Source organism: Magnusiomyces paraingens (genome assembly GCF_902498895.1).
Source record: "Magnusiomyces paraingens strain CBS 517.90 genome assembly, contig: contig1, whole genome shotgun sequence".
NCBI classification, from domain to species: domain Eukaryota; kingdom Fungi; phylum Ascomycota; class Dipodascomycetes; order Dipodascales; family Dipodascaceae; genus Magnusiomyces; species Magnusiomyces paraingens.
In genome coordinates this window covers 3,658,530-3,681,474 of record NW_022474067.1, presented here as the reverse complement: position 1 = coordinate 3,681,474, position 22,945 = coordinate 3,658,530, and the positions used below count along the sequence as shown (strand labels likewise).

Sequence of the window (22,945 nt, the reverse complement as noted above, 5' to 3'; positions counted from 1 at the left end):
ATATGTTAGTTTGATATTAGGAATAGACATTACTCAGATCCAAAACTTAATAAACTTGAAAAAAAAAAAAAAAAAAAGGATTTCTTCTATTCCTCCTCCAATCTCTTTATTTTTTTGTAGCAATCCGTTCACGTTACAATTGCCCAGTAAACTTGATAGTGACAACCGATCGGATGTTAAAAAGGTAAATAAACAGTTTTTTTTTTTTTGTCCCTATGGAGTAGAAGAAATAAACGGAAATTTAAATATAAATATTATTACATTTGCAATTGAAATAAGGGGGGAGCAAGATGTATATGAAGTGTTATTTTAAAGAAATATTGTTTGGTTTCAGTTGCAAGAATATAATAATAATATTTTTCTTCTAAGTATATATTCCAATGTGTGTTTTTCTTTATTTCTTATAAACCCGTTTTCTGAATGGATGAAAACTAGTCTCAAAAGGCCCTTTTGAGGTACTTTTGGCATTATTCTCCTGAGAAAATGCATACAATAGTAGTAAAAATAATGATAATAATAATAATAATAATAATAATAATAATAATAATGATATACAATAAATGTATACTACTACCAGCCACTATTGACATATTCATGTCAAATTTTTTTTTTTTTTGTAGTCTCTGAACTGACCATCTTCAAAATGAGCAGTTTGCGATTTTTTTTCTACAATTCTTATTTGTTTATCTCAATGTCTATCAAAATCCCAAATTTTATAACGATTGTCCTTTTTTTTTTTTTTTTTTTTTTTTTTTTTTTCAGAATCAAAAAATAAAATAAATAAATAAAAATAATAACGGGGTGAATAATTATTAAAAATATATAAAATTAATAATAACAATAAAAATATTTCAAACAAAACAAGCTCGTTTCCAATCATGAAAATAATAATAATAATAATAATAATAATAATAATAATAATAATAATAATAATAATAATAATAATAATAATAATAATAATAATAATAATAATAATAATAATTTTTTTTTTATTTCCTTGTTGTTGTGCTCCAAAACTCGCGCGCGCCCACGGTGAGCATACGCTCCAGCCTCAAAAAAAAAAAAAAATCTTTTGTATATTATAACTCACATAATTCAATTTTTTTTTTTTATTTTTTTTTTTTTTCAAACACCCCGAGTACGCAACAACTTTACCAAGAGCAGTAGAAAAGCCGCTTGATTTTGGAGGGGAAAGACGAGCTGTGACATAAATCTTTATTACCATTTGTTTTTTTTTTTTTTTTTTGAATTTTATTTTAACTCAAGAATAAAAATTGTGACCGTTATTCAATTCAATACAATTAACAAAATGGTATCTTGTCTAGGACAATAAGACCAGAATTAAATATTTTAACTTTTCATCGTTATTGTAATTCTGGCAAAAATATGAATTAAATATTTTTTTCCCAAAACTTTGGACTTTAAAAATGTGAAAAAAAAAAAAATTTTTTTTTATCAATTATGAAGACAATATCTTTATTTAAAAAGAACTTAAGAAAAAAAAATTGTTATAATAATTGTAAAAAAAAAAAAATTCCAATTGCTTGTGTTTTCTTGTTTTTCTTTTCGGTTTCAAGGAATTCTTTTTTTTCATTTATTGTTCCGAGTGATGATGCCACGCAGACACAATTGTAGCTGACTCAAACTTGTTTTTATAAGAAACCTTGAGAAAAAAAAATTTCAGACAAGTAAAAAAAAAATAAACTAAGGATATTGGATAATTTCTTACCTTAGGGGAGATATAAAAGACTTCTAAATATTCTTACTTTTTTTTTTTTTTTTTTTTTTGCTCTTTCAGGAGAATTGTTAAATCAAAATATTTGCTATATTTTGATAAAAAGCATAGTTTTTTTTTTTTTTTTTCTTTTATTAAAAAAAATGGCATGATAATGACGATAACGATTCCATAGATATTTCAATCAACTAAGAAAGAACTTACATTAATTTCAGGGATGAAGAAACAACAACAGCAATCACAACAAATAACAGGTTTTTCACCTGTCGATAGATGTATATCTCCTAGCAATTTATAGGCCAAGTAATAACTGAAGTGTACTCACTGTTTAATCTACATTTTAGTGTTTTCTAATGTGCAGATATTATCAACATTTCTTGATACTATATATACCCAGAAGACTAAAAAGAAAAAGAAAATGAGCGGTATCTTAAGCAAATCGTATGCTGTATTGTTATTGTACTATACTCTCATAAAAATTTGTATTAAGAAATGTTTTTTAAAATATATATATATATATATTTTTATCATATTTTGCTCAAATTCATATTTCTTTTTTCTTTTCATTAAAAAAAAAACAAATAATAATGAAAAAAAAATTATTAAAATATAAACTGTGATACATAACGGCTTACCAAACTAGTTTTAAATTTTTTTTATTTTTATTTTTATTTTTTATTTTTTATTTTTTATTTTTATTTTTAAAGAATTATTTCTTAATTTAAATTATTATTTTTTTTTCTCCCCTCCTCCAAACTCAAGTAATAAGCTTAGACATTAGACTGATAATTATTTTTTTATTTTTTTTATTTTTTTTATTTTTTTTATTTTTTTAATACTTATTTCTTCATTTCTTTTTTTTTTTCTCCTTAATATTTAAATAAAAAAAACATGAAATCATAAACTTATAAGTTGTTTTAATGATAATTATCATTAAAACAAAATAATATATATATATATAGATAATAATAATTTTCATTAACAATATGAACTGATCAGTTAACTAAACTGAAATATAGAATACCCCTTGTTTGCTTCAAAATGACAAAAAAAAAAAAAAAAAAATATTTATAACCATAATATTACAATTATATATAAAATTTTTATATCACGTGCTTTTCACATGACTTTACCAACTTGTTTCTTAGTCAAAAAGATTTTCTTTGATTTTTTTTTTTTTTTTTTTTTTTTTTGCAGGTTCTTTCGCATCACTGCCTTTAAAGATTTCCAAGCGATTCCATTTCAATAGGTTTCTTAGAATTTTTGTTTTTTATTTTATTTTATTTTATTTTTTTTAAATAAAAAAACGACCTCAACACTACCCATTTATTTCCTTTCAAGTTTCCCACTTCTTTCTCATCATTATTAATATCTTCAAATTAAATAATTATTATAAACATATACAAAATGGCATCTTCTACACCCTCACTGACTTCAGAACAAATCTATGATGAAGAACCATTAACCTCTACCCTGCGTCCAGACACTTTAGCCATTATCACAGTTCGCATTATCAAATCTTTCCCATACCGCACCGAGAAAAACCATGTATTTCATGACATTGATTTGACCAAGACTACAGCACAACAGTTGCTAGAGCGCGTCAAGGATCTCATTGCAAAACAGGGTGCTTTCCGTGCATATAGAAACGTAAACTTGGATACTGTCAAGATTTATACACATGCTCATGGATCGAAAACAATGAACCTTATCATCAACTTTGATCATGATGACGATTGGATCCTTTCTGACCCAAATAAATCACTCCATGATTATGGCGTTGAAAACGAAACGGAATTGTCCATCTTTAACTTTAAGGATTACGAAGAATACAAGGCCAATCCTGTGGACAAGTGGATCTAGGCTAAAAGAGTTATCAAGTACTGTTTTCATTTTTATTTATTTTTATGACATATATTAGAAACTATGTAAATGCTTGGGTTAAAATAAAATAAAAAAAAAAATTACACTTTTAAATAATGAGAGAAAAAAAAAAAACTCTTTTTTATGGGCAATCTGGACCCATTCGTTTTTTTTCTCCCCCTCCCTTCATTGTTTTTTACATGTTGGATACTTGAATCTTCTTCCACACATTATCAGTGAGCATCTCAACTTCCTTCGCCGTGATACTATTACCACGCTCGGCCCCATACTTGACAGCATGACCCAATAAGTCATGAATAAATCGCCGGTCAACAGCCTGTGGGTTTAGAAAGCCGCCATTAACCGCTGCCTCAATCGTCAGCCGCTGCGTCGGGTCTCGGTCAAGACATCCACGCATGGCCTCAATGGCTTCCTTAGGCACACGCACAGTTCCAGACCCTTGTCGTGGGTATGAAATTTGCACCTCCGGGTTAATGATGGCCAGCATCCGCTGCGTGCCCTTGTAGTCGCTATAAGGCGGGCGCCCGTAAATCATTTGGTAGATTATGCATCCGCAACTCCAAACATCTGACGGCCGGCCCACCTTAAACTTTGTAGTTGTTTTAGGGCGCTGGGCTGCAGGGTTCATACTACGGTAGCTCTCAATGCTACCTCCACTAGTTGTTGTTGTTGTTGGAGCTGAAGGTGTGCTTGTGTTGGCATACACATGACTTGCATCCAAAAGAGCCTCCGGGGCCATGTAATTGGGTGTGCCAATCTGTGCATCGCGGTGCACATTGACTGTGTAGTCCGGGACAACGTTAGCAATGCCAAAATCAATGATTTTCAGCATGCCCTTAACAAGCAAAAAGTTTGCCGGTTTCAAGTCACTATGTACAATTCCGTGCTTATGGACAGCCGCAACACATCGAAACATTTCATTAGCATAATAACGTACAAAAGAAATGTCAAGTGGAAGCGATAAGCGTGCATTCAAAACGTGAGCAAGATCAATTTCACCACACTCCATCACCACGTAGATTGAAGTAGCCCGCATTTCAAAGTCAATAAGCTTAACAACTCGTTCTTCATCCTTAAGCCGCTTTAGCAGATCGATTTCTCCCTTGAAGCCCTTGAGAACCATATCGTCAATATCCTCGTCGCATGAAACACGCTTGATGGCATACACGCGACCATTAACCGATTGAGCCTTGTAAACCTTGGAAGATCCGCCCTTTCCAATGAGTTCCAGTCGCTGGTAAGCTTGACCATTTACGTAGACAATGTTTTTGGGTTTCTTAGATGGCATTGCCTTGGATTGATGGAGCTGGTGGGGTTGCGACTGGAATTGTTGCTGCTGAAAGTGCTGTTGTTGTTGTTGTTGTTGTTGTTGTTGCTGCTGCTGCTGTTGTTGTTGTTGTTGTTGTTGTTGTAGTTGTTGCTGTTGCTGTTGCTGTTGCTGTTGCTGCTTCTGTTGCCGCAGTAACTGATCTTGTGAAACACGCTGGGGCTGTGGAGTTAAACTTTGATGATCCGACGATGTTTGTTCTCTAGCAATTGGTGTTGATGCCGAAGATGCGGTTGTTGGTGCACCGCCTGTAGATATGCCAGTGTTGGAAGCAGAGACAGAAGTTGCAGAGGTTGATACTACTGAAGCTGCTGATGCCGAAGTTACCGATGCAGTTGTTGCTGAAGCTGCTGATGGTACTGCTGCTGATGATGATGTTAATGCTACTGCTGCCGCTGCCGCTGCTGCCTTTTGTTGTTGTGAATCAAGATAATATTTGAGTTCTTCATGTTGACGTTCCAAAGTTAGTTCACGCTCAATTTTATCTTCAAGATCGATTCGAGCTCTTTCACTCATGGAAAGCTCCTGGTTATTATCGTTGGGAAGAGGATACATATCATGATCTTCTTCTTCTTCTTCCGGAATAACATCATCAGAATTATGAGAATTTTCTTCATTTGAGTTAGCTTTTGCTTGGCCGGCAGATGGGGTTGGGTGAGGTGAAATAGCTGTGCTGTAAGCTTCTGTGAGAGCATCTAAATGATATGACGAAGGCTTTAAGAGTGGTGTGTGAGGCTTTGGTTGGTCATCATCATCATCATCATCGTAATCATCATCGTCTTCATCCTCATCTGCAGTTTCATGGGTCCCATTTTGTTCTGGTGGAACATGTGACGTGTAGCTATCATGAAAATTGTCGCTGTTGCTGGAAGACTGGGACATACCGGAGCTGCTGCTGGAAAGGAAAGCAGCATCATTTGAAGAAGACATGGTCATTTGTTTTGCTCCACCATCATCGAGCGAGCCAGGAATAGGTAGGGGATTCAAGGAAGAAGCAGAAGAAGAGATCAAAGCCTTTGATTCAGCTGCGGGTATTAAATCACCACTGTCTGCTCTGCTGACTCTCATTGGAGGGCCGAGGCCACGACCAAATCGTTTTGAACGGACGGTGCTGCTTGCTCTAATTTCATTAAACGTCAAACGGCCATTAGACTTTGCTACAGCCGGGGTTTGCAAGACGTATGATTGGCTCAAGACTTCATTTTCGGGCATTGGAGGGACTGGGGGCTGTTGGTTTGAAGAGGAACCGTTTCCAGAATAGAGTGCGGAGGCCGAAGAGGAGAGCGCAACTGAGTTTTTAGAAAAATGTGTTGTGAATGCATTCATGTGAGCGGTTTGGTAGATAGTTGGTGGTGATGAGGTGGCCACGTGTGGAGCGTCAGTGGAATCTTGAGCAAAGAGTTGTGCCGTGTAATTGGCACTGATTGTTGTAGAGTAGCGGGCAGTGGCCTTGTTGGTGTTATTATTATTATTATTATTATTATTATTATTGTTGTTGTTGTTGTTGTTGTTGTTGTTGCCATTGCTGCTACTGCTGCTGCTGTTGTTGTTGTTGTTGTTGTTAGCCAGATTGGTGGGTAAGGGTATTGGTGAAGTGGAGAGTGGTGGGTGGTTGTTACCGTAATGGTCAATATCAGGAATATTTGAAGAATTTGCCGCAGGTTGAGATTTTGAGTCTAGGCGATCACCGAGCCGCGAAGGGCCAGAAGCTCTAACAGGAGAATCGTAATCTTGCATTTTAGGATGCTGTTGGATTCCTTCAATACTAAGACTTGTATTATTACTTCCTGAGCTGCTATAATGTCTAAGGCGACCTTGAGGATGATGAAGACTATGACTATTACTGTTATTGTTCAAATTCCCTAAATTGTTATTGTTATTGTTATGATGGCCATCGTTATTGCTAGAGCTGGTACTTCCTGTTGAGTTTTCAGTCAAGTTTGAATCGTGGACAGTTGAGTGACGAGTTCTGTTGAGGTGTCTCTTCATTTCGTGTTGTTGGCGAGTGCCATTGATTGGAGACGATGTGGTGTGATTACCATGGTGTAGGAGTTGATGAGCGTGAAGACTGCTGCCTGAATAATTTGTGGCACCGATGCGTAATGATGGGTTTGAAATAGAATTGTTTGTGTTATTACTTGAGCTGGAATTTGAATGGGTGGAGGCCACGGTAGGGTTGAAAAGTCCAGTATTGGAGGTACTTCCAGGCCGTGTGACATTAGTATCGTAATTTTCATTCATTGTAAGACCGCCTGAGGGATGTCTATGGGAAGTGGGTATAGGGTGGTATTGTTGATGATGTCGAGAATCTGAGAAAAGAGAGTGAGCATAGTCACTAAGGACTGGAGGTTTGAAGTTTCCATCGGAAGAAGATACTGAGTCATCATCATTATCATTATCAATGTCAGCTCCAGGATTTCCAGAGGTGATACCGCCAAGCTTTACCGAAGTGGTTGGGAAGAGGTTTCTGGGGTCATCTGCAAAGCTGGATGTAGTGAATTGTGTTGTGTTAAGTTGGGCAGAAAATGCATTTTGTTGATGTTGTTGTTGCTGCTGCTGCTGTTGCTGCTGCTGCTGCGGAAGAGAACGTTGTGGCTGATAATGAGACATGGAAAGTGCGGTAGTGTTGTTGTTAGCAGCAGAGACTTGAGCTTGAAGATGGGTAAAAAAGCCCTGCTTTCCTGTAGTAGAGGTGAGCTCGGTGTTGTTATTTCCACGATCGATAGTGGATAGATGGGAGCGGTACATGGAGAGGAGAGACAATCAATAATCAATGCATTACAGGTGTTGGGTTAGTTAAGACGAAAGGAAGAGGCATGAACAGTAAAGTTATTTTGTAGTGGAGAGAGTGTTTTTTTTTATATGGTTGTATAATGTTAGAAATAGTATTTGTTTCAATGTTGGTGGTAAAGTTAGAAAAGAAGAAGAAGAAGAAGAAAAAAAAAAAAGGAAGGAAAGAAGGAAAGAAGGAAAGAAAGAAAAAAGTTTCTGTGAGAGAAAACCAAGTTGGCAAATGGAAAGCTGTAAAACAGATTCTGGACAAAAAAAAAAACAAAAACAAAACAAAAGAAGAGAGCTATTTGTTGTTACTACTGTAGATTTGTTTGAACTTGTTGTTCTTTTTTTTTTTTCGCGCTTCTACTTTTGATTTAGCTTCTGCTGTTGTTGTTACTGCCAACTACTATTAGTACCAGTTGCAGGAAATACAGATATGCTTAAATGTTTGGATGGTGATGGAGGGTTTGTTGGTGGTGTTATTATTATTATTATTATTATTATTTTTAAATAAAATATATATATAAACGAGTAAAAAAAAAAAAAAAAAAAGGCAAAGGGAAAGGGAAAGGGTAACAACGGCAGGTTTTTTTAGTAACAACATCAGCAGCAGCAGCAGCAGCAACAACAACAGCAACAACAACAACAACAGAATGGGATTTTTTTTTTTAACTATATCTTACTACAATTACACATTTAATAATAACAATAATAATATTTAATATTTAATATTTAATATAAATTTTTAAAACCACTTCTTTTCCTCTTTTTTTTTTTTTTTTATTTTTATTCCAAAAAAAAAAAAAGTTTCATTTTGAATAAAAAAAATTAAAAAAGAGAGTTATCATATGCTCATCACATGGAGTATTAAGAGAATCAATGAATAATTTGTTATAACAAGACCAAAAAAAAAAAAAAAAAAAAAAAAAAAGACTTTTGACCGCCGGGTAACCGAATATGAAATGAGCTGAACTAAACTTAAGCGCTTAGCATGCAGTGCAACTCAACTGTCTATTAAAATAAAAAATAAAAATAAAAATAAAAAAAAAGACGAGTAAAAGACGACTGAAGAAGCGCATTTTTGCCCAGGTGGGTCTTTTTGGACGAATCATTTTTGAGTTATGTACGAGGGTGGAAAGTATAAAAGCTAGTCAAGAAGTACCTGTGTGCCTTGTTGGGGAAATATAACTAAAAAAAAAAAAATAAGGTATATTGATTAAATGAATGAAAGAAAGAATGAAAAAAAAAAAGGATAAATGAATAAATGAATAAATGAAATATTCAATCTATTCTCAAAGACCTTAATTAATCCTTTTATATCGAAATCTAAAAAAGATTATCAAATGAAAAATCTTATTAGTTAAGTCCGATCTCTTTCAAAGCGCTTTGTTCTTTTTTCTTTTTCTTTTTTCTTTTTTTTGGATATTTATTACAGCTGCAAGATCTTACAAAAATTGTAATTTTTTTTTTTCTACAAATGAACATCAAACAAGTTAAGAAGTCTGATGCGGAAAATGAGATTTTTTGATTTCTTTTTTTTTTTTTTTTTTTTAATTTTTTTTTTTTTTTTAAGAGGATCCTCTTCTAGTTGACGACCTCGTTGGAAACCAAAAAAAAAAAAAAAAAAAAAAAAACTTGAGATTAATAGAAAGAAAGGAAAAGACCAATTGGCAGAGCTATAAATTTTTTTTTTAAAGAAAACGAGCTGGTGGGTTTGTTTTCCATTTAAGACTTAGTACTTAAATTATTATTATTATTATTATTATTTATATGGTAGTACAAATTTTAAGCTTTAACTTTCAAATAAACAATTGTTTGATTGCAATCAATATTCATCATTTATTCCTTTAAATGGTCTTTATTAAATCTCATATATATTTATCAAAAAAAATAAATAAAATAAAATAAAACTTCTACAACCAGAAACTCATTTCTCTTTAAACGAGTTAATAATAATAAAAACCTAATATATATAGATACTTCTTCGCATTAATCTCTGAACGATGAAAATACTTGAACTTTAGAACTTAGGTCTTGTATATTAAAAATCCATGCACGCAACCTCGCATTAAGGCGTTAACAGTCTTTCTTCTAGAATGAGTTAAAAATATATATTCTTAGAGTATTGAAAATATCAAGATTTTATTTATATGTACCTGCCTATATATATATATATATATACTCGTTTTTTTTATTTTTTTATTTTTTTCCAAAGTCTATTTTTTTTTCTCTAATAAATGAACCTGAAGAGCCTTATCATTCAATTTTTTATTTTTTATTTTTTTAAAAATAATCTATCTTTCCAGATTTTTCTCAACTATCTTTTTAATTGTAACAATCAAACGCCCAACGAGTAAAATAAAAAAAATAATAAAAAATACTTTCAAGACTTTTTTTTTTTTGTGTTAGTTAAAAAAAAAAAAAAACTCGGAATAATTAGCATTGTTTTGAAAATGATCAATTTCAAGTTAGACTTAATTGTAATATCAAACCTTTTTTTTTTTTAAAAGTAAATACTTGAAACATTAGGTTTAACTAAATTAAATAGTTAATAACATCCCCCCCTTGTCTCCCTATAAATATTTATCTTCTTTTTTCCTTCTTCCTCGAGATTTCATTAAAGTTTTCAACGTCTGTCAATGTCACTGGAGTGTGATTTTAAATGTTTATTACTTATATATATATTCAACTGTCAAATTAGCATAAAATGTTTCATAAGTTTATATCTCTATATATATATATTTAAAAATTAATGATGCTGATTACCTGATATTATGAATGAAGATTAAAAAAAAAAAAAAAAAATCAGGACCTTTATTTATTGCTGCTGCCTTTGTTATTTTTTTTTTTTTTTTTTGGTTTAAAAAATACCAAACTAAGCTCTTGGATCTCCTAACTAGTGGTGATGGTGGTGGTGGTTGTAGTTGCGGTGGTTGTGATGGTTATTTTAATCTTGGGCGTGTAACTACTGCAGTCTCTCCAAAACGCATACACACAGCCTGTTGAATTAATTTTTTTTTTGTTAATAAAAATACTTAAATCTTCTTCTTTTTTTTTATATAAATTTAAAAAAAATCCCCGTCTTAAAAAACCTTCCAAATATATATATTTCTCTTTCTTTCTTTCTTTTTTTTTTTTGCATCCTCTATAACCTTTCTTTGACACTGCATTCTTTTTTTTTTTTTACTTTTCCATTCGTTATCACCAAATCCACACAAGCATGATTTCTTCTACTCAAACAAATTACGCAGGCCAACAAGGCTGGAACGATTGCCTTCCCTCCACTTTTCTCGAATCATCTTCATCTCCATCTTCCTCCAAAAAACATTCATCTTCCTCAAAATCTCACTCAAAACGTTACGCCGTTGCTCCTCTTCCACAAGCCCTTTATCCAACTTCTTCTTCCACCTCTTTACATTCCTTGAATCATCCACCAACAGATGGCCCAGCAGTCTTACCTCCACCCCCAATGTGCTTGCCCTCGGCCACAGAAAACGTCCCATACTCGGATGATGATGATTCTTTGACCTCTTCTTCTGGCTCAAGCTCTTTTTCTTCTTCGCACAGTTGCAGTCTTAGTAGCAGCAGTAGTAGTCTTACCACAGACAATAATTCACAATCATCTTCTTCGATACCATCCTCATCAGCACCTCCATCTTTAACCGACAATTTAGAATCTTCTTCTTCTTCTTCTTCCGAACCCAGCATTCTCTCCCAGCTTGAGCAGGTCTTAAGCTTACCTTCTACTCTGCCTGCTCGCGAGTTTGCTCACTACAAGGTCCGTTTGCTGAAACTGGTCCCAGAACTGGGTCCACAACATACTATAGTGGTGAGCCAATGCTTGACTATCGCTTTGGATGGAAACAAGAGTGCAGCTCGAACCGAAATTGTAAAGCATATGATGGTTCATGGCGCCATTTCTTCATGGGCAATTCCTCTACGCAAGGTTGTAGAGTCAACCGTGCCAGAAACATCCTAATTAAGTGACTGGCTTCCTCCACCTAAACCCATAAAATATACAAGAGTACATCCCATGTTCTTTTAAAAAAAATACTCAATGCGATATTTTATGATACATTTCCTTAAAAAGAGGCAAAAAAACAATCCCTATATATCATTATTTATTTATTAATTTTTTTTTCTCTATATTACAAAAATTGTACAAAGTGTCCATAATCCATAATCATTAATAAAAAAAAATTTCCTGGTCAAAAAGTTGAAATGTTAAACCACCACTCAAAAAAAGCCCATCGAAGAAGCTAATTTTACTATTGTTTTCTTGCACGTGTAAATTCAAATTTAAAACAGCCACGTTTTAAACTCAAAATGAGCTTTTATCTGTTATTTCATTTTTTATTTTAACTCTTTTTCTTATACATAAAAAAAAACATAATAGTCATCCCTTTTCCTTTTATACCCTTACTGCTTGTTGGCAAGCTGGGCCTTGCGCTGATTGCCAATGTAATTAATGGCAGATCCGGCTTTGAAAAAGTTAACCTGATCCTTGGACATGGTGTGCTTAGTTGTAATGTCAAAAGTGGTACCGTCCTGCTTGGTCACACGAAGCTTGAGCTCACCGCCATTGTTGCCATCCTTTTCCAGCATATCGAGCAGATCCAAAGTCTCAATCTTATCAGTGGAGCTGATCCGATCATAGTCAGCCTCATTGGCAAAAGTCAAGGGCAAAACACCCTGCTTCTTAAGATTGGTCTCGTGGATACGCGCAAATGACTTGACAAGAATGATCTTACCACCAAGGAAACGTGGTGACAGAGCAGCGTGTTCACGAGCAGATCCCTCACCGTAGTTGTGCTCAGCAACAACCAACCAAGGGCGGCCCTCTTCCTTCCACTTGATCATGAGATCTGGAATAGACATCTCCTTTCCATCAAAGTCCTCAACAACGTTGACCTTGCCATTCTCCTTGTTCTGGGCACCAATCAGTGTGTTGTAGGAAATGTTTTCCAAATGTCCCTTGTACTTGAGCCACACACCAGCGGCAGAAATGTGGTCAGTTGTGCACTTGCCCTGGACTTTGAGCAAAACGTTGGCTGAAATCTCCTTGTTATCAAAGGGCTCAAAGGGCTCAAGCAAACTTAAACGATCAGAGGTAGGTGAAACAACAACCTCAGTCTCAGGAACGGGCGTGGGGTCAGTCTCAGGGTAGTACTGTGAGCGGGGGCCCTTGGTGAAGCCACCATCGGCAACATCAGGGAGCTCCTTGGCAAGAGGAGGAGGGGAGAACTTGAACTCCTTGCCGCTCTCAGTCACAATGGTGTCCTTGAGGGGGTTGAAGTTGGTGCTACCGGCGTAAATCATGGCTGTCACGATTTCAGGTGATGTCAAGAAGTTGAAGGTGTTGGGGTTACCATCGTTACGGGCACGGAAGTTTCTGTTGAAGGAAGTGAAGATGGAGTTTCTGGGAGTCTTTTCTTCCTTATTGTCGGCATAAAGCGATTCGGTGGAACGATCCCATTGACCAATGCATGGACCGCAGGCATTGGCTAGGATTTTGGCACCAGCATCTTCAAAAGTCTTGGTAAGACCGTCACGTTCAATGGTGGCGCGAATCTGTTCCGAACCAGGGGTCACAAAGAAGGGGATCTTGGGCTTGAGACCGTTCTTGGTAGCCTCAGCAATGATGGAAGCAGCACGGGTCATGTCCTGGTAAGAAGAGTTTGTGCAGGAGCCAATAAGACCTGCAGAGATTTCAGCGGGCCATTCCTTCTCCTTAGCGGTCTCGGCAAACTTGGAGATGGGGGTAGCGAGATCTGGAGTGAAGGGACCATTCACGTGAGGCTCGAGGGTGGACAGGTCGATTTCAACAACCTGGTCATACTCAGCACCTTCGTCAGCACGTAGGAAACCAAACTTGTCATTGACGCGTTGGGCAGCCTCGGCAATGGGAGCACGGTGAGTGGCGGTGAGGTATCTTTGCATGGAAGCAGTGTAGGGGAAGGTGGAGGTGGTGGCACCAAGCTCGGCACCCATATTGCAAATGGTGGCCATACCAGTGCAAGAAAGAGTTTGAACACCTTCACCAAAGTACTCAATGATGGAGCCAGTACCACCACGGACAGTAAGAAGACCTGCGAGGTGAGTGATGACGTCCTTGGGGGCCGACCAGCCACTCAGTTGGCCAGTAAGCTTGACACCGAGAATCTTGGGGGCCTTGAGTTCCCAGGGGGTACCTGTGAGGGCATCGACAGCATCGGCACCACCAACACCAATGGCGATGGCACCAAGACCGCCGGCGTTAGGGGTATGAGAATCAGTACCAAGCATCATGAGACCAGGGACAGAAAAGTTTTCGAGGACGATTTGGTGGATAATACCTGAGCCGGGACCCCAGAACTGGATACCGTACTTTTTACCGCATGATTGCAAAAAGTCAAAAACTTCCTTGTTGGCAGCAATAGAGCGGGGAAGATCCTGGTCAGCACCGTCGTGGCCCACAATCAAGTGGTCACAGTGGATGGAAGCAGGAACAGCAGTAGAGGGCATACCGCAGGTCATGAACTGAAGAAGAGCCATTTGGGCAGAAGCATCTTGCATGGCAACACGGTCTGGGTTAAGCTTGAGGTAAGCTTGACCACGAATGTCCTTAGTATTTGAGGAGGTGAGGGACTCTGTGGGGTCGACCAAGTGCGAGTAGAGAATCTTCTCGGCCAAAGTCAAAGGCTGGTCATTGAGAATGGACTTGACGATGGACAGACGGTTAAGCAAAGCCTCATAGGGGGGTGTTCGGGACTTGAACTCTTGTGGGACTGCGAAGAAGTCTGAAGAAGCGGCAGTGGCCAGCGATCTATTCAGAGACTGCAAAAAAAAGTTTTGTTAGATTTGTGAGATGGAAGGTTTAAGTATATATTTTAGCATATTAAAATACTAACCTTTTGCGACCGCAGAATGGAAGCACGAGAGGCTCTAAGCATTGACATTTTTTTTTTTTTTGGTATTTTCTAAGAAAAATCCTTTAATATTTTTAGGGATTATTGAAAGAAATATTTAGGACCACAAAAGATGTATTTTTTTCAAAAGAATAAAAAAAAAAAAATTGTGGGTGGTGATCCAATCTTTTTTTTTTTTAATTTTTTAATTTTTTAATTTTTATTATTATTTTTTTTTTTGGAGGTGTCACACTAAGAGTCACTGAAAATTTTTTTGTTTAATGGCTTGTGTGGATGTGTGTGTGTGTGTGCGTGTGCGCAGTACAGCCAGCCTTTCGTCCTTGGCCAGAGAAGTAAAAAATTTGGTCTTGCTAATCCTCAGCTGCTTATTGGTTAAAGATTGAAAGGAGTTCCGAAAGCGGGAGCCGATGCGGAGAAACAAATGTAACTGTAACAAATATTAATAATGTTATATTATCTGGGATAAAACATAAAAATAAAAAAATTACCCACATTAAAAGTCTTGGCATTTTTTTTTTCCCTGCCTTCCAGATGCTTTTAAACTTCTGTAAGCTTAAAAAAAAAAAAAAAAAAAAAAATTCCCCACGTAAGCCCAGGTTTTTTTTTTTTTTTAATTTTTTTTTCTTAAATGAATACTTTTTTTTTGTTTAAAATATAAATATTGAATATATACAGAATAACGTGTAATTTTTATTTTATTTTTTTTTCAATTTCTTAAATTAAAAGCATTGATAATGTGTACATGATTTTGAGAGAATAGGAAACAGATGTTTGAAAATTGCTCTTTTTTTGTTTTTTTAGATTCAAAAAAAGATAAAAAGAAAAAAAAATTAAAACCCTGATTATTATAAGAATAAACTTTTTTTTTTGTTTAAAATCTTAGATATATTTGTCATATCCACTAAAGCCCAGATTCGTGTCCAATAACTTCTCTTAACCAATCGTCTGCCTCGCGTTCATTTGGTAGTTTTTTCTGATAAATATCTTCGAGCTCTGATTTCTGAGAATTATCATACCACCACCGCTTTTGTTTAGTTGAACCTGTTCCCTGATTTGAGTCTTTATTTAAACTTCCCTCACTTTTACTATTACTATTACTATTAATATGACTACTGCTCTTTAAAACATTCTCGGTTTCTTCCAAATCCGACTCGTACTCGGGCTTATCGTTCTCGGTCTTAAGGCTCTTTGTTTTGGAAAGTGCCTTCATTTCCCTTTGTAAAGATTCTTCTGTCCCCCCATTATTGTATCCTGGCTGGTTTTGTGGCTGCTCAAGAGTTTCTCTAATTCTTCGGTCTAGAATTCTTTTCAATTTTTGATAATCTGGTCGTAGTTTGGATCCCTGTTGAGGATGGGAGCCTTCAAACATGTAAAGGTACTTTATGTATTTTTCTCGTTCAGCAGATGTTAATCGGTTATATGCGTTATGACGATTTTGATGTGTCAGTACTTTAAAGGGAGAATTGGTCCATAGCCGGTCAACTGGGGTTAATGTTGAATCTTGCAACGAAGAAAAAATCCGTATATTGTTACTGTTGAAAAAGAAAAAGTTGATAGCCATCAATGATACAAAAAAGAACGAGATGGTAATTACTATTATTCCTCTGTGCTGTGACATTATTATAGATGCTGGGGTTGGTAGATATGTGGTCAAGTGATAGTGGATGTTGATGATGATGATGATGATGATGATGATGATGATGATGATGATTAGGAAATTTGTGGCTTTTTTAAAAATTATGAATTAAAAAACGAAATTTAAAGGGAAAAAAAAAAGAATTATGATTAAAAAAAAAATTAAAAAAGTAAGAGAAAAGTAGTCATTTTTATATAAGGGCGGATTGGGTGGTCCCTATAGACTTGTTAATATTATAAAAAAAAAAAAACCGACAAAGAGAGAATTTTCTATTAAAGAAGAAAGTTGTCGCCGGTGATTATCACACGTTTTGCTGGATACGAAAAAAAAAAAAAAGGCCGCTTATAATAATAATAGTATAGTATAGACAATTTACTGGTTAACACATACATGCACACTTTCTTTGAAACTTTTTATTTTTTTTATTTTTTTTATTTTTTTTATTTTTTATTTTTTATTTTTTATTTTTTATTTTTTATTTTTTATTTTTTATTTTTTATTTTTTATTTTTTATTTTTTATTTTTTATTTTTTATTTTTTATTTTTTATTTTTTATTTATTTTTATTTTTTTCCTATCTGAATCATAGGGGCATTGGAGCCTTTTGCAACTGATGATCGTCCTTGGTCTTCAAACACTTTTATTTATTTATTATTTTAGTGGGTTATTAAATGTTGTTATTTTTAAATCGTTGTGTCTATATTTACAAAAAAAAATAAAAAAAATAAAAAAAATAAGAAAAAATAAAAAAAATAAATAAATTAATATACATTCGTTTAACTATCTTTGATAACATCCAGCCAATTTTTTTTTCTTGTGCTTTAAATAGAAAGAAAAAAAAAAACGGGTTCAAGTTGATAATTTCCACCTAACTGTGCATGATATATATATATATATATATATATATATATATATATATTCCTATATAGGAAAAAAAAAAAAGGAAAGTGCCGCGTCCTTAAATAATTCTGATTTGTTAGTTTGTTGTTTCAAAAAGTGCAGCAAAGTGCCCTTTATGACAGCTTATTTTTATTTATTTTTATTTATTTTTATTTATTTTTATTGATTTTTATTTATTTTTATTTCATATTAATCAAAGGTCCTAAATATAAATTCCACACCATTAAGTTAAGAATATATTTTTTAATTTTTTTACGCGCAAGGGAAAAGTTTACCACCCCCCCAAGCAAGGAGACCAAAATGTGCAAAAACTTAATGTCAAAGCCTCTTTAATTAGCAAAATGGAACGATAACATCACGCTAAAACAAAAAAAAAACAAAAAAAAACATTGTCCATTAACAATATTAAAAAGTTTTCTTTTACTATATTAAAATAAAATTGTATAAACTATCAGTCAGACCTGCTTTAATATTGTTTATTAATGAATTTTTTTTTGTTAAATGTTATTATTTTTTTTTTAAAGATCTGGGATCTTTTAGTAATATAGATAGAATTGGTGAACCCCATCATATTTTCAATATTTAATAGTTGTATATGGTATTTTGTGTGTTAGTAGTGAGAAAATATTGGCATTCAAATAAAGTTGCAGTGGCTGGAGGGTCTTCCGATTATTATTATTCTTCTAATGGGAAAAAGGGGGAAGTATATGGGCGAGTAACATAAAAAAAAAAAAAACTACTTTTTTTCCAACACCATCATCAACAATCTTATACCAGACTTTTACCAACAATTTGTTTCGGGGGGAAAAAAAAAAAAAAAAAAAAAAAAAAAAAAAAAAAAAAAAACTACTGTTAAACAGATCGACAATGTTCTACTTTTTGATGTTAATCTAATAATCTTCAAGACCTAAAAAACCACAATTTGAGAATTTTTTTTACAACTGAAAACAAACTTAACTTATAAAATCAAAAGAACAAAAAAAGGTTTTCTTGCTTTCTCTTTTCTTTTCTTTTTTTTTTTTTTCTTTTCCTACCCCCTTCCATCCTTCTATTTCTCTATTTTGATCTATAAAATTTACATACCCCACGAATTCAAAACAAAAACAAGTTTCAACAATGTCTACTTAACTGTCGCTTTTTCAAAAAAATTTTCTTTTATTTGCTAACATATTTTGTTTAGCAATTACATTTTTTTTTAACTTTAATTTTAACATGAAAGTTTTTTTAAAATTTATACTTTCTAGAAGTTGTCGTTGAAAGATATCAAACTTTCCCTCTGCTCAAAAGGCTCGACATGCAGATGTCTGAGAAGTAAATTTTTTTTTTTTTATTTCTTTCTAATTCTTAGACTAAGTTCTCAATATTGCGCAAGGCTTCTCGGATATTGTGTATATGGGACACGAGAATAAAAAGCGCAAAAAAAAAAAGATGATGATTGATCATCTAACAGATGTTTAATTCCTATCCAAACGCCACAATCAGTGGATCAATTCCTACAAAATTTTGTAAACGAGTTAATTTAAAGTCGCCAGTTTTTTTTTTTTTTTTTTTTTTTCATAGACTTCTATCGTTAACTTGCGTTATTTTAAAATACCATCTCAATGAATTCCTTTTCTCAATTGCTAAGGTTTTTAAGGGGTTTGATGAAAGACATTATTAAGCCTCCTCCAGTAAGCCTTTCATTTTTATCATCCATTTTTGGATCGAAAGTTAGATCAAGAAGGAAGTTTTTTTATTTTTTTATTTTCTATTTCTATTTCTAATTATGTGTTTAGAATGTTTAGAAAGTAAGTACCTTTTTTTTCCTTTTATTTTCTTCGGTCAGTTTGGACTTTGCTTGCGAATCCCAAAATAATTACAAAGTGCAAACAAGTATTTCACAATGTTTAAGAGTAATTGCTCTAATAACGTGCCTGTCTGACAACTTTTTTTTTTTTTTTTTTTTTGGTATTTTACCTTTAATACTTAGAATCAATTATTGTAAATCCTCGGTGGGGTCGGGTGCTTTTTTTTTTAATTCTTTGAATAAATAAACAGCCACAAAATTCATTTCATTTAATTACAGATTATACTAGCAAAATAAGTTACAAATAGAATCGACAAGCGCTTGTGTTGAAATTGAAATATCAGCCACAGATATTGTCAATTTTTGAACATAAAATGGATTTTAACTGCTACAATCAATCATATCAATGCATTGATAAATGACTTATAATCAAATATTATATAGGACCCTTCTCATCTCTAGCAGACAAAGATAATTCCTCGGAACTTAAAGCCATTTATTTTATTTTTATTTTTGACTCTGTTTAGCGACCTAATTTATTTATTTATTTTTTTTTTTTTTTTTTTTTTTTTTTTTTCAATTTTCATCATCACTTAATGTTTTTTTTTTCTAGTGCAAAGAAAAAGCTATGACATCTAACACAAATTTTGCAAAATGTGTAATAAAAAAAAAACCATTTTTTTCATTTTGTAACAAATATCTATCCACCACCATATATACACAATTAAAACTTTTGCCACCAAGGCAGACGACCTTTCCCTTCCCATCTCACCACATTTTCAAACAAACAAATAATCAAACTTAACCACCACCACCATCCTCCATATACCTTTTTTTTCCCCTTCCATATACATCAAATAACAATGGATATCGACCACGACGTTCCCACAATCCTCGCTACTCTGCGCGTCGAGGCCGGTGATGACTTGGCCCCCATCTTCTACACAATGGAGGATCTATGGGAGCGCAAACTATGGCACCAACTCACCCAAACTCTTAAGGAGTTTTACGCCGACCCACGTAGCGAACCATTGCGTCTGCGCGTCTTTACCCAGTTTATTCGCGAGTTCCAGCGCAAAATTAACCAGCTGAGCTTGGTTTCCTTTGGTTTACTTGCTGCAAACCAATCTGCAACTCCTGAAGAAGCCCTCTCTTTCCTCACAAAGCTCGCCGAAAAGGTCGACACCCCAGAGTCTTGGGACGCACATCTGTTTGCAGAAATTGAAATTGCCCGCGTTCAACTTGTCCTCAATAATACCGAAGAGGCCCATACCCTTTTGCAAAAAGTTGCAAAGGCCCTCGATACCTCTGCAACAGTTAATACTTATGACCCCATGATCAATGCAGCATACTACGACGTGTCTGCTGAGTATAACAAGGCCAGCGCAGATTTCACATCCTACTACCGCAATGCACTGCTTTATTTGGCATGCATTAACCTTCAAAAAGATCTGACACCTGTGGCTCAGCAACAACGCGCATACGACCTGAGCATTGCTGCCATTTTGGGCGATAAGATTTACAACTTTGGCGAGCTGCTTCTGCACCCAATTCTCGACTCTCTCAAAGATAGCGAGTACCAATGGTTGCTTGAGCTGCTGTTTGCTCTCAATGACGGCAATGTTAACAAGTTTGAGGCTCTTACATCTCAGCACATTTCTAAACAACCTATTCTGCAAAACTCACTCCCCTTTCTGCGCCAAAAGATTTGCCTGACCGCCCTTATTGAGGCTGTCTTCAAGCGACCCACGTCATCGCGTGTACTTACTTTTGAAACAATTGCCCATGAAACTCGGCTGTCAATTGACGAGGTTGAACATCTCGTCATGAAGGCATTGTCTCTGGGTCTGCTCAAGGGATTCATTGATCAAGTTAGCCAAACTGTTACCGTCACTTGGTTACAACCCAGAGTATTGAATAAAGACAATATTGAGAGCATGCGTTTGCGTCTGGTTCAATGGGATAATGATGTCAAGAACCTGAGTGTGTGGATGGAAAATGAAGGTAAGGAGGTTTGGACTTATGCTTAGAGTGTATGATGTATGTAATAATATTTAATATATTTGTTATATTGAAGACAAAAAAAAAAAAAAAGAAAACAAAAAGAAAGAAAGAGAGGGAAATGACATAACAAAAACAAATGGAATCTATTTACTTATTATTTTTCAATGCGTTTCTTGTTTGTGGGGAGTTTCTTGTGGGATAGTGTCTTCTTGTGATTTTTCCAGGAGTTTCTCTAGCTGGGTTTGCACTGGGGCTGCTGGGTTGTATGCTGAAGCCAAAGAATTACCACTGCTGGCCAACAAAATAGTTTTAGGACCAGTTATTTTGAGCAGAATATCGTCACCTTTGTAGAGAAACTTGTGGGTCAATGCTTTAAGTGAGTTGAAATAGGCGAGGATATTTTGGGGTCCAGGCAGGTTAAGGAATTTTTGGACAAGCGAGGTATTTGATTGATTGTTTGTGGTAGTAGTAGTAGTAGTAGTAGTCGATGATGAGGACGAGTCAGTAACATTGGGAAGTTTTTGGGGTATTATGACATATGTTTCTGAGAGCTTTTTCGATGTTGCCGGTTCGGTGTAAGCAAGTAATGAGTTTGGATGGACATAAGCCGTTTCACCTTGGTGCAGCTTCATTTCCAACACGGGTCCGTCTGCCGCACGCGCTGCCAGCACAACCTGTGGATTTACTGGAGACTCCGGGTTAGGTGAAATTCCTTTAATTCTAATGGAAGCAAACTTGTCACTAACAAAGGGGCCGGTTGGGTCACCTGGGGAGGCCGAGGACCAAGCAAGAATGGAGGCACGGTTAGGGACAATCCAGTCAAAAGTGGATGTGGGTGCAATAACCACAGTTTGAGTGGGAGAACCCCCGGCGGGAGACTCTGGGGCGGCTGCAGATGTCAGGAGCACAGTAGCTGGTTCGACGGCAATGAAGCGAGTGTAGACAAAGGGGAAAGCCTTTGAGATGAGAGAGAGGTTTGTAGAGGACGAGAGGGATGTAGTTGAAAGAGGAGGAGAAGTAGATGCAGAAGGGGAAGAGGAAAAAGAAGAAGAGGAGGAAGAAGATTCAGTGTTGACGGCAAGAATGGCAGCCTCGCGAGTGTATAATGGAGCAGATGAAGGTAAAGAAACGGCGACAATAGAGCCTAGTGACTTGAAGGATGGATACGAGGGGAAAGGACCTGCACCAGCGACGCGCGGGAGATCATTGAGAGCTGCTGAGATGTTGGAGACAGAGCGAATTTGAGTTGAAGAGTATGATTTATTCAGGGCACTAACAGTGTTGCGCTGGATGCAATTGTGCACGAGTAGCAGGCGGGCTGTTGTGTGTGTGGACATTATGCAAGGTGTGGTTGGGTTTAGTTGTTTTTCAAAAAGAAAAAAAAAAAAAAAAAAAATTTTGAGGTGGTGATGAGAAAGTTTTTGGAGGTTTCATTTTTATTTTATTTTTTGGAGGGGGAATAATTATTATTCAAATAAATCTATACATATATATATATATACTAAAGAAGGGTACTGTACATAATAATAACAACTGTAGAACAAAAACTATAACAAAACAAAGTAAAATCAAAGTAAAATCAAATCAAATTAAAAAAAAAAAAAAAATTATGACGATGATGATGACAAAGGCTGGGACCCTGAAGTGACAGCTTCAGGCTTTTCAGCATCTTTCTTTTGATCTTTTTCCTTTTCCTTTTCCTTTTCTTCTTCCTCTTCTTTCTTCCTCTTTTCTAACTCAAGGAGTTGGACCTCGCCAATAAACCAAGTGATGGCAGCCCAGAGTCCTGACGCAATAAGAAGCAGAGCCAAAAAGTGTAGCGAGCCAGTATATACAAGCATAAACACCAAGACAATTAACAACAGGCCGAACGATACATGGGTCGACCCAATAAGTGTGGGTGATAAACCTGGAGTCAAAACGCTTTGCCAAAGGTTTTGGACGTAATTGACAACAGAAGACATTTTTTTTTTCTTTCTTTCTTTCTTTCT

General features: G+C 35.1%; 8 protein-coding genes across 8 annotated transcripts; 3 read left to right on the top strand and 5 right to left on the bottom strand.

Annotated features, from left to right (window-relative positions):
- Positions 1 to 3,142: 3,142 nt before the first annotated feature.
- Positions 3,143 to 3,598, top strand: SAPINGB_P001094 (uncharacterized protein; the record flags this gene model as incomplete). Its single annotated transcript, XM_031995817.1, has 1 exon — positions 3,143 to 3,598. One exon carries the CDS (start codon positions 3,143 to 3,145, stop codon positions 3,596 to 3,598), a length of 456 nt encoding a protein of 151 aa, XP_031851708.1.
- A 196-nt stretch (positions 3,599 to 3,794) lies between these two features.
- SAPINGB_P001093 (uncharacterized protein) lies at positions 3,795 to 7,694 on the bottom strand (the record flags this gene model as incomplete). Its single annotated transcript, XM_031995816.1, has 1 exon — positions 3,795 to 7,694. One exon carries the CDS (start codon positions 7,692 to 7,694, stop codon positions 3,795 to 3,797), a length of 3,900 nt encoding a protein of 1,299 aa, XP_031851707.1.
- Positions 7,695 to 10,941: 3,247 nt separating this feature from the next.
- Positions 10,942 to 11,700, top strand: SAPINGB_P001092 (uncharacterized protein; the record flags this gene model as incomplete). Its single annotated transcript, XM_031995815.1, has 1 exon — positions 10,942 to 11,700. The coding sequence occupies one exon, from the start codon at positions 10,942 to 10,944 to the stop codon at positions 11,698 to 11,700; it is 759 nt and encodes a 252-aa protein (XP_031851706.1).
- A 440-nt stretch (positions 11,701 to 12,140) lies between these two features.
- SAPINGB_P001091 (uncharacterized protein) lies at positions 12,141 to 14,659 on the bottom strand (the record flags this gene model as incomplete). Its single annotated transcript, XM_031995814.1, has 2 exons — positions 12,141 to 14,537; positions 14,612 to 14,659. 2 exons carry the CDS (start codon positions 14,657 to 14,659, stop codon positions 12,141 to 12,143), a joined length of 2,445 nt encoding a protein of 814 aa, XP_031851705.1.
- Positions 14,660 to 15,530: 871 nt separating this feature from the next.
- SAPINGB_P001090 (uncharacterized protein) lies at positions 15,531 to 16,247 on the bottom strand (the record flags this gene model as incomplete). Its single annotated transcript, XM_031995813.1, has 1 exon — positions 15,531 to 16,247. The coding sequence occupies one exon, from the start codon at positions 16,245 to 16,247 to the stop codon at positions 15,531 to 15,533; it is 717 nt and encodes a 238-aa protein (XP_031851704.1).
- Positions 16,248 to 19,813: 3,566 nt separating this feature from the next.
- On the top strand, positions 19,814 to 20,980 carry SAPINGB_P001089 (uncharacterized protein; the record flags this gene model as incomplete). The annotated part of the gene is made up of 1 exon (XM_031995812.1): positions 19,814 to 20,980. The coding sequence occupies one exon, from the start codon at positions 19,814 to 19,816 to the stop codon at positions 20,978 to 20,980; it is 1,167 nt and encodes a 388-aa protein (XP_031851703.1).
- Positions 20,981 to 21,115: 135 nt separating this feature from the next.
- SAPINGB_P001088 (uncharacterized protein) lies at positions 21,116 to 22,291 on the bottom strand (the record flags this gene model as incomplete). Its single annotated transcript, XM_031995811.1, has 1 exon — positions 21,116 to 22,291. The coding sequence occupies one exon, from the start codon at positions 22,289 to 22,291 to the stop codon at positions 21,116 to 21,118; it is 1,176 nt and encodes a 391-aa protein (XP_031851702.1).
- Positions 22,292 to 22,561: 270 nt separating this feature from the next.
- Positions 22,562 to 22,918, bottom strand: SAPINGB_P001087 (uncharacterized protein; the record flags this gene model as incomplete). Its single annotated transcript, XM_031995810.1, has 1 exon — positions 22,562 to 22,918. The coding sequence occupies one exon, from the start codon at positions 22,916 to 22,918 to the stop codon at positions 22,562 to 22,564; it is 357 nt and encodes a 118-aa protein (XP_031851701.1).
- Between the last annotated feature and the right edge of the window lie 27 nt (positions 22,919 to 22,945).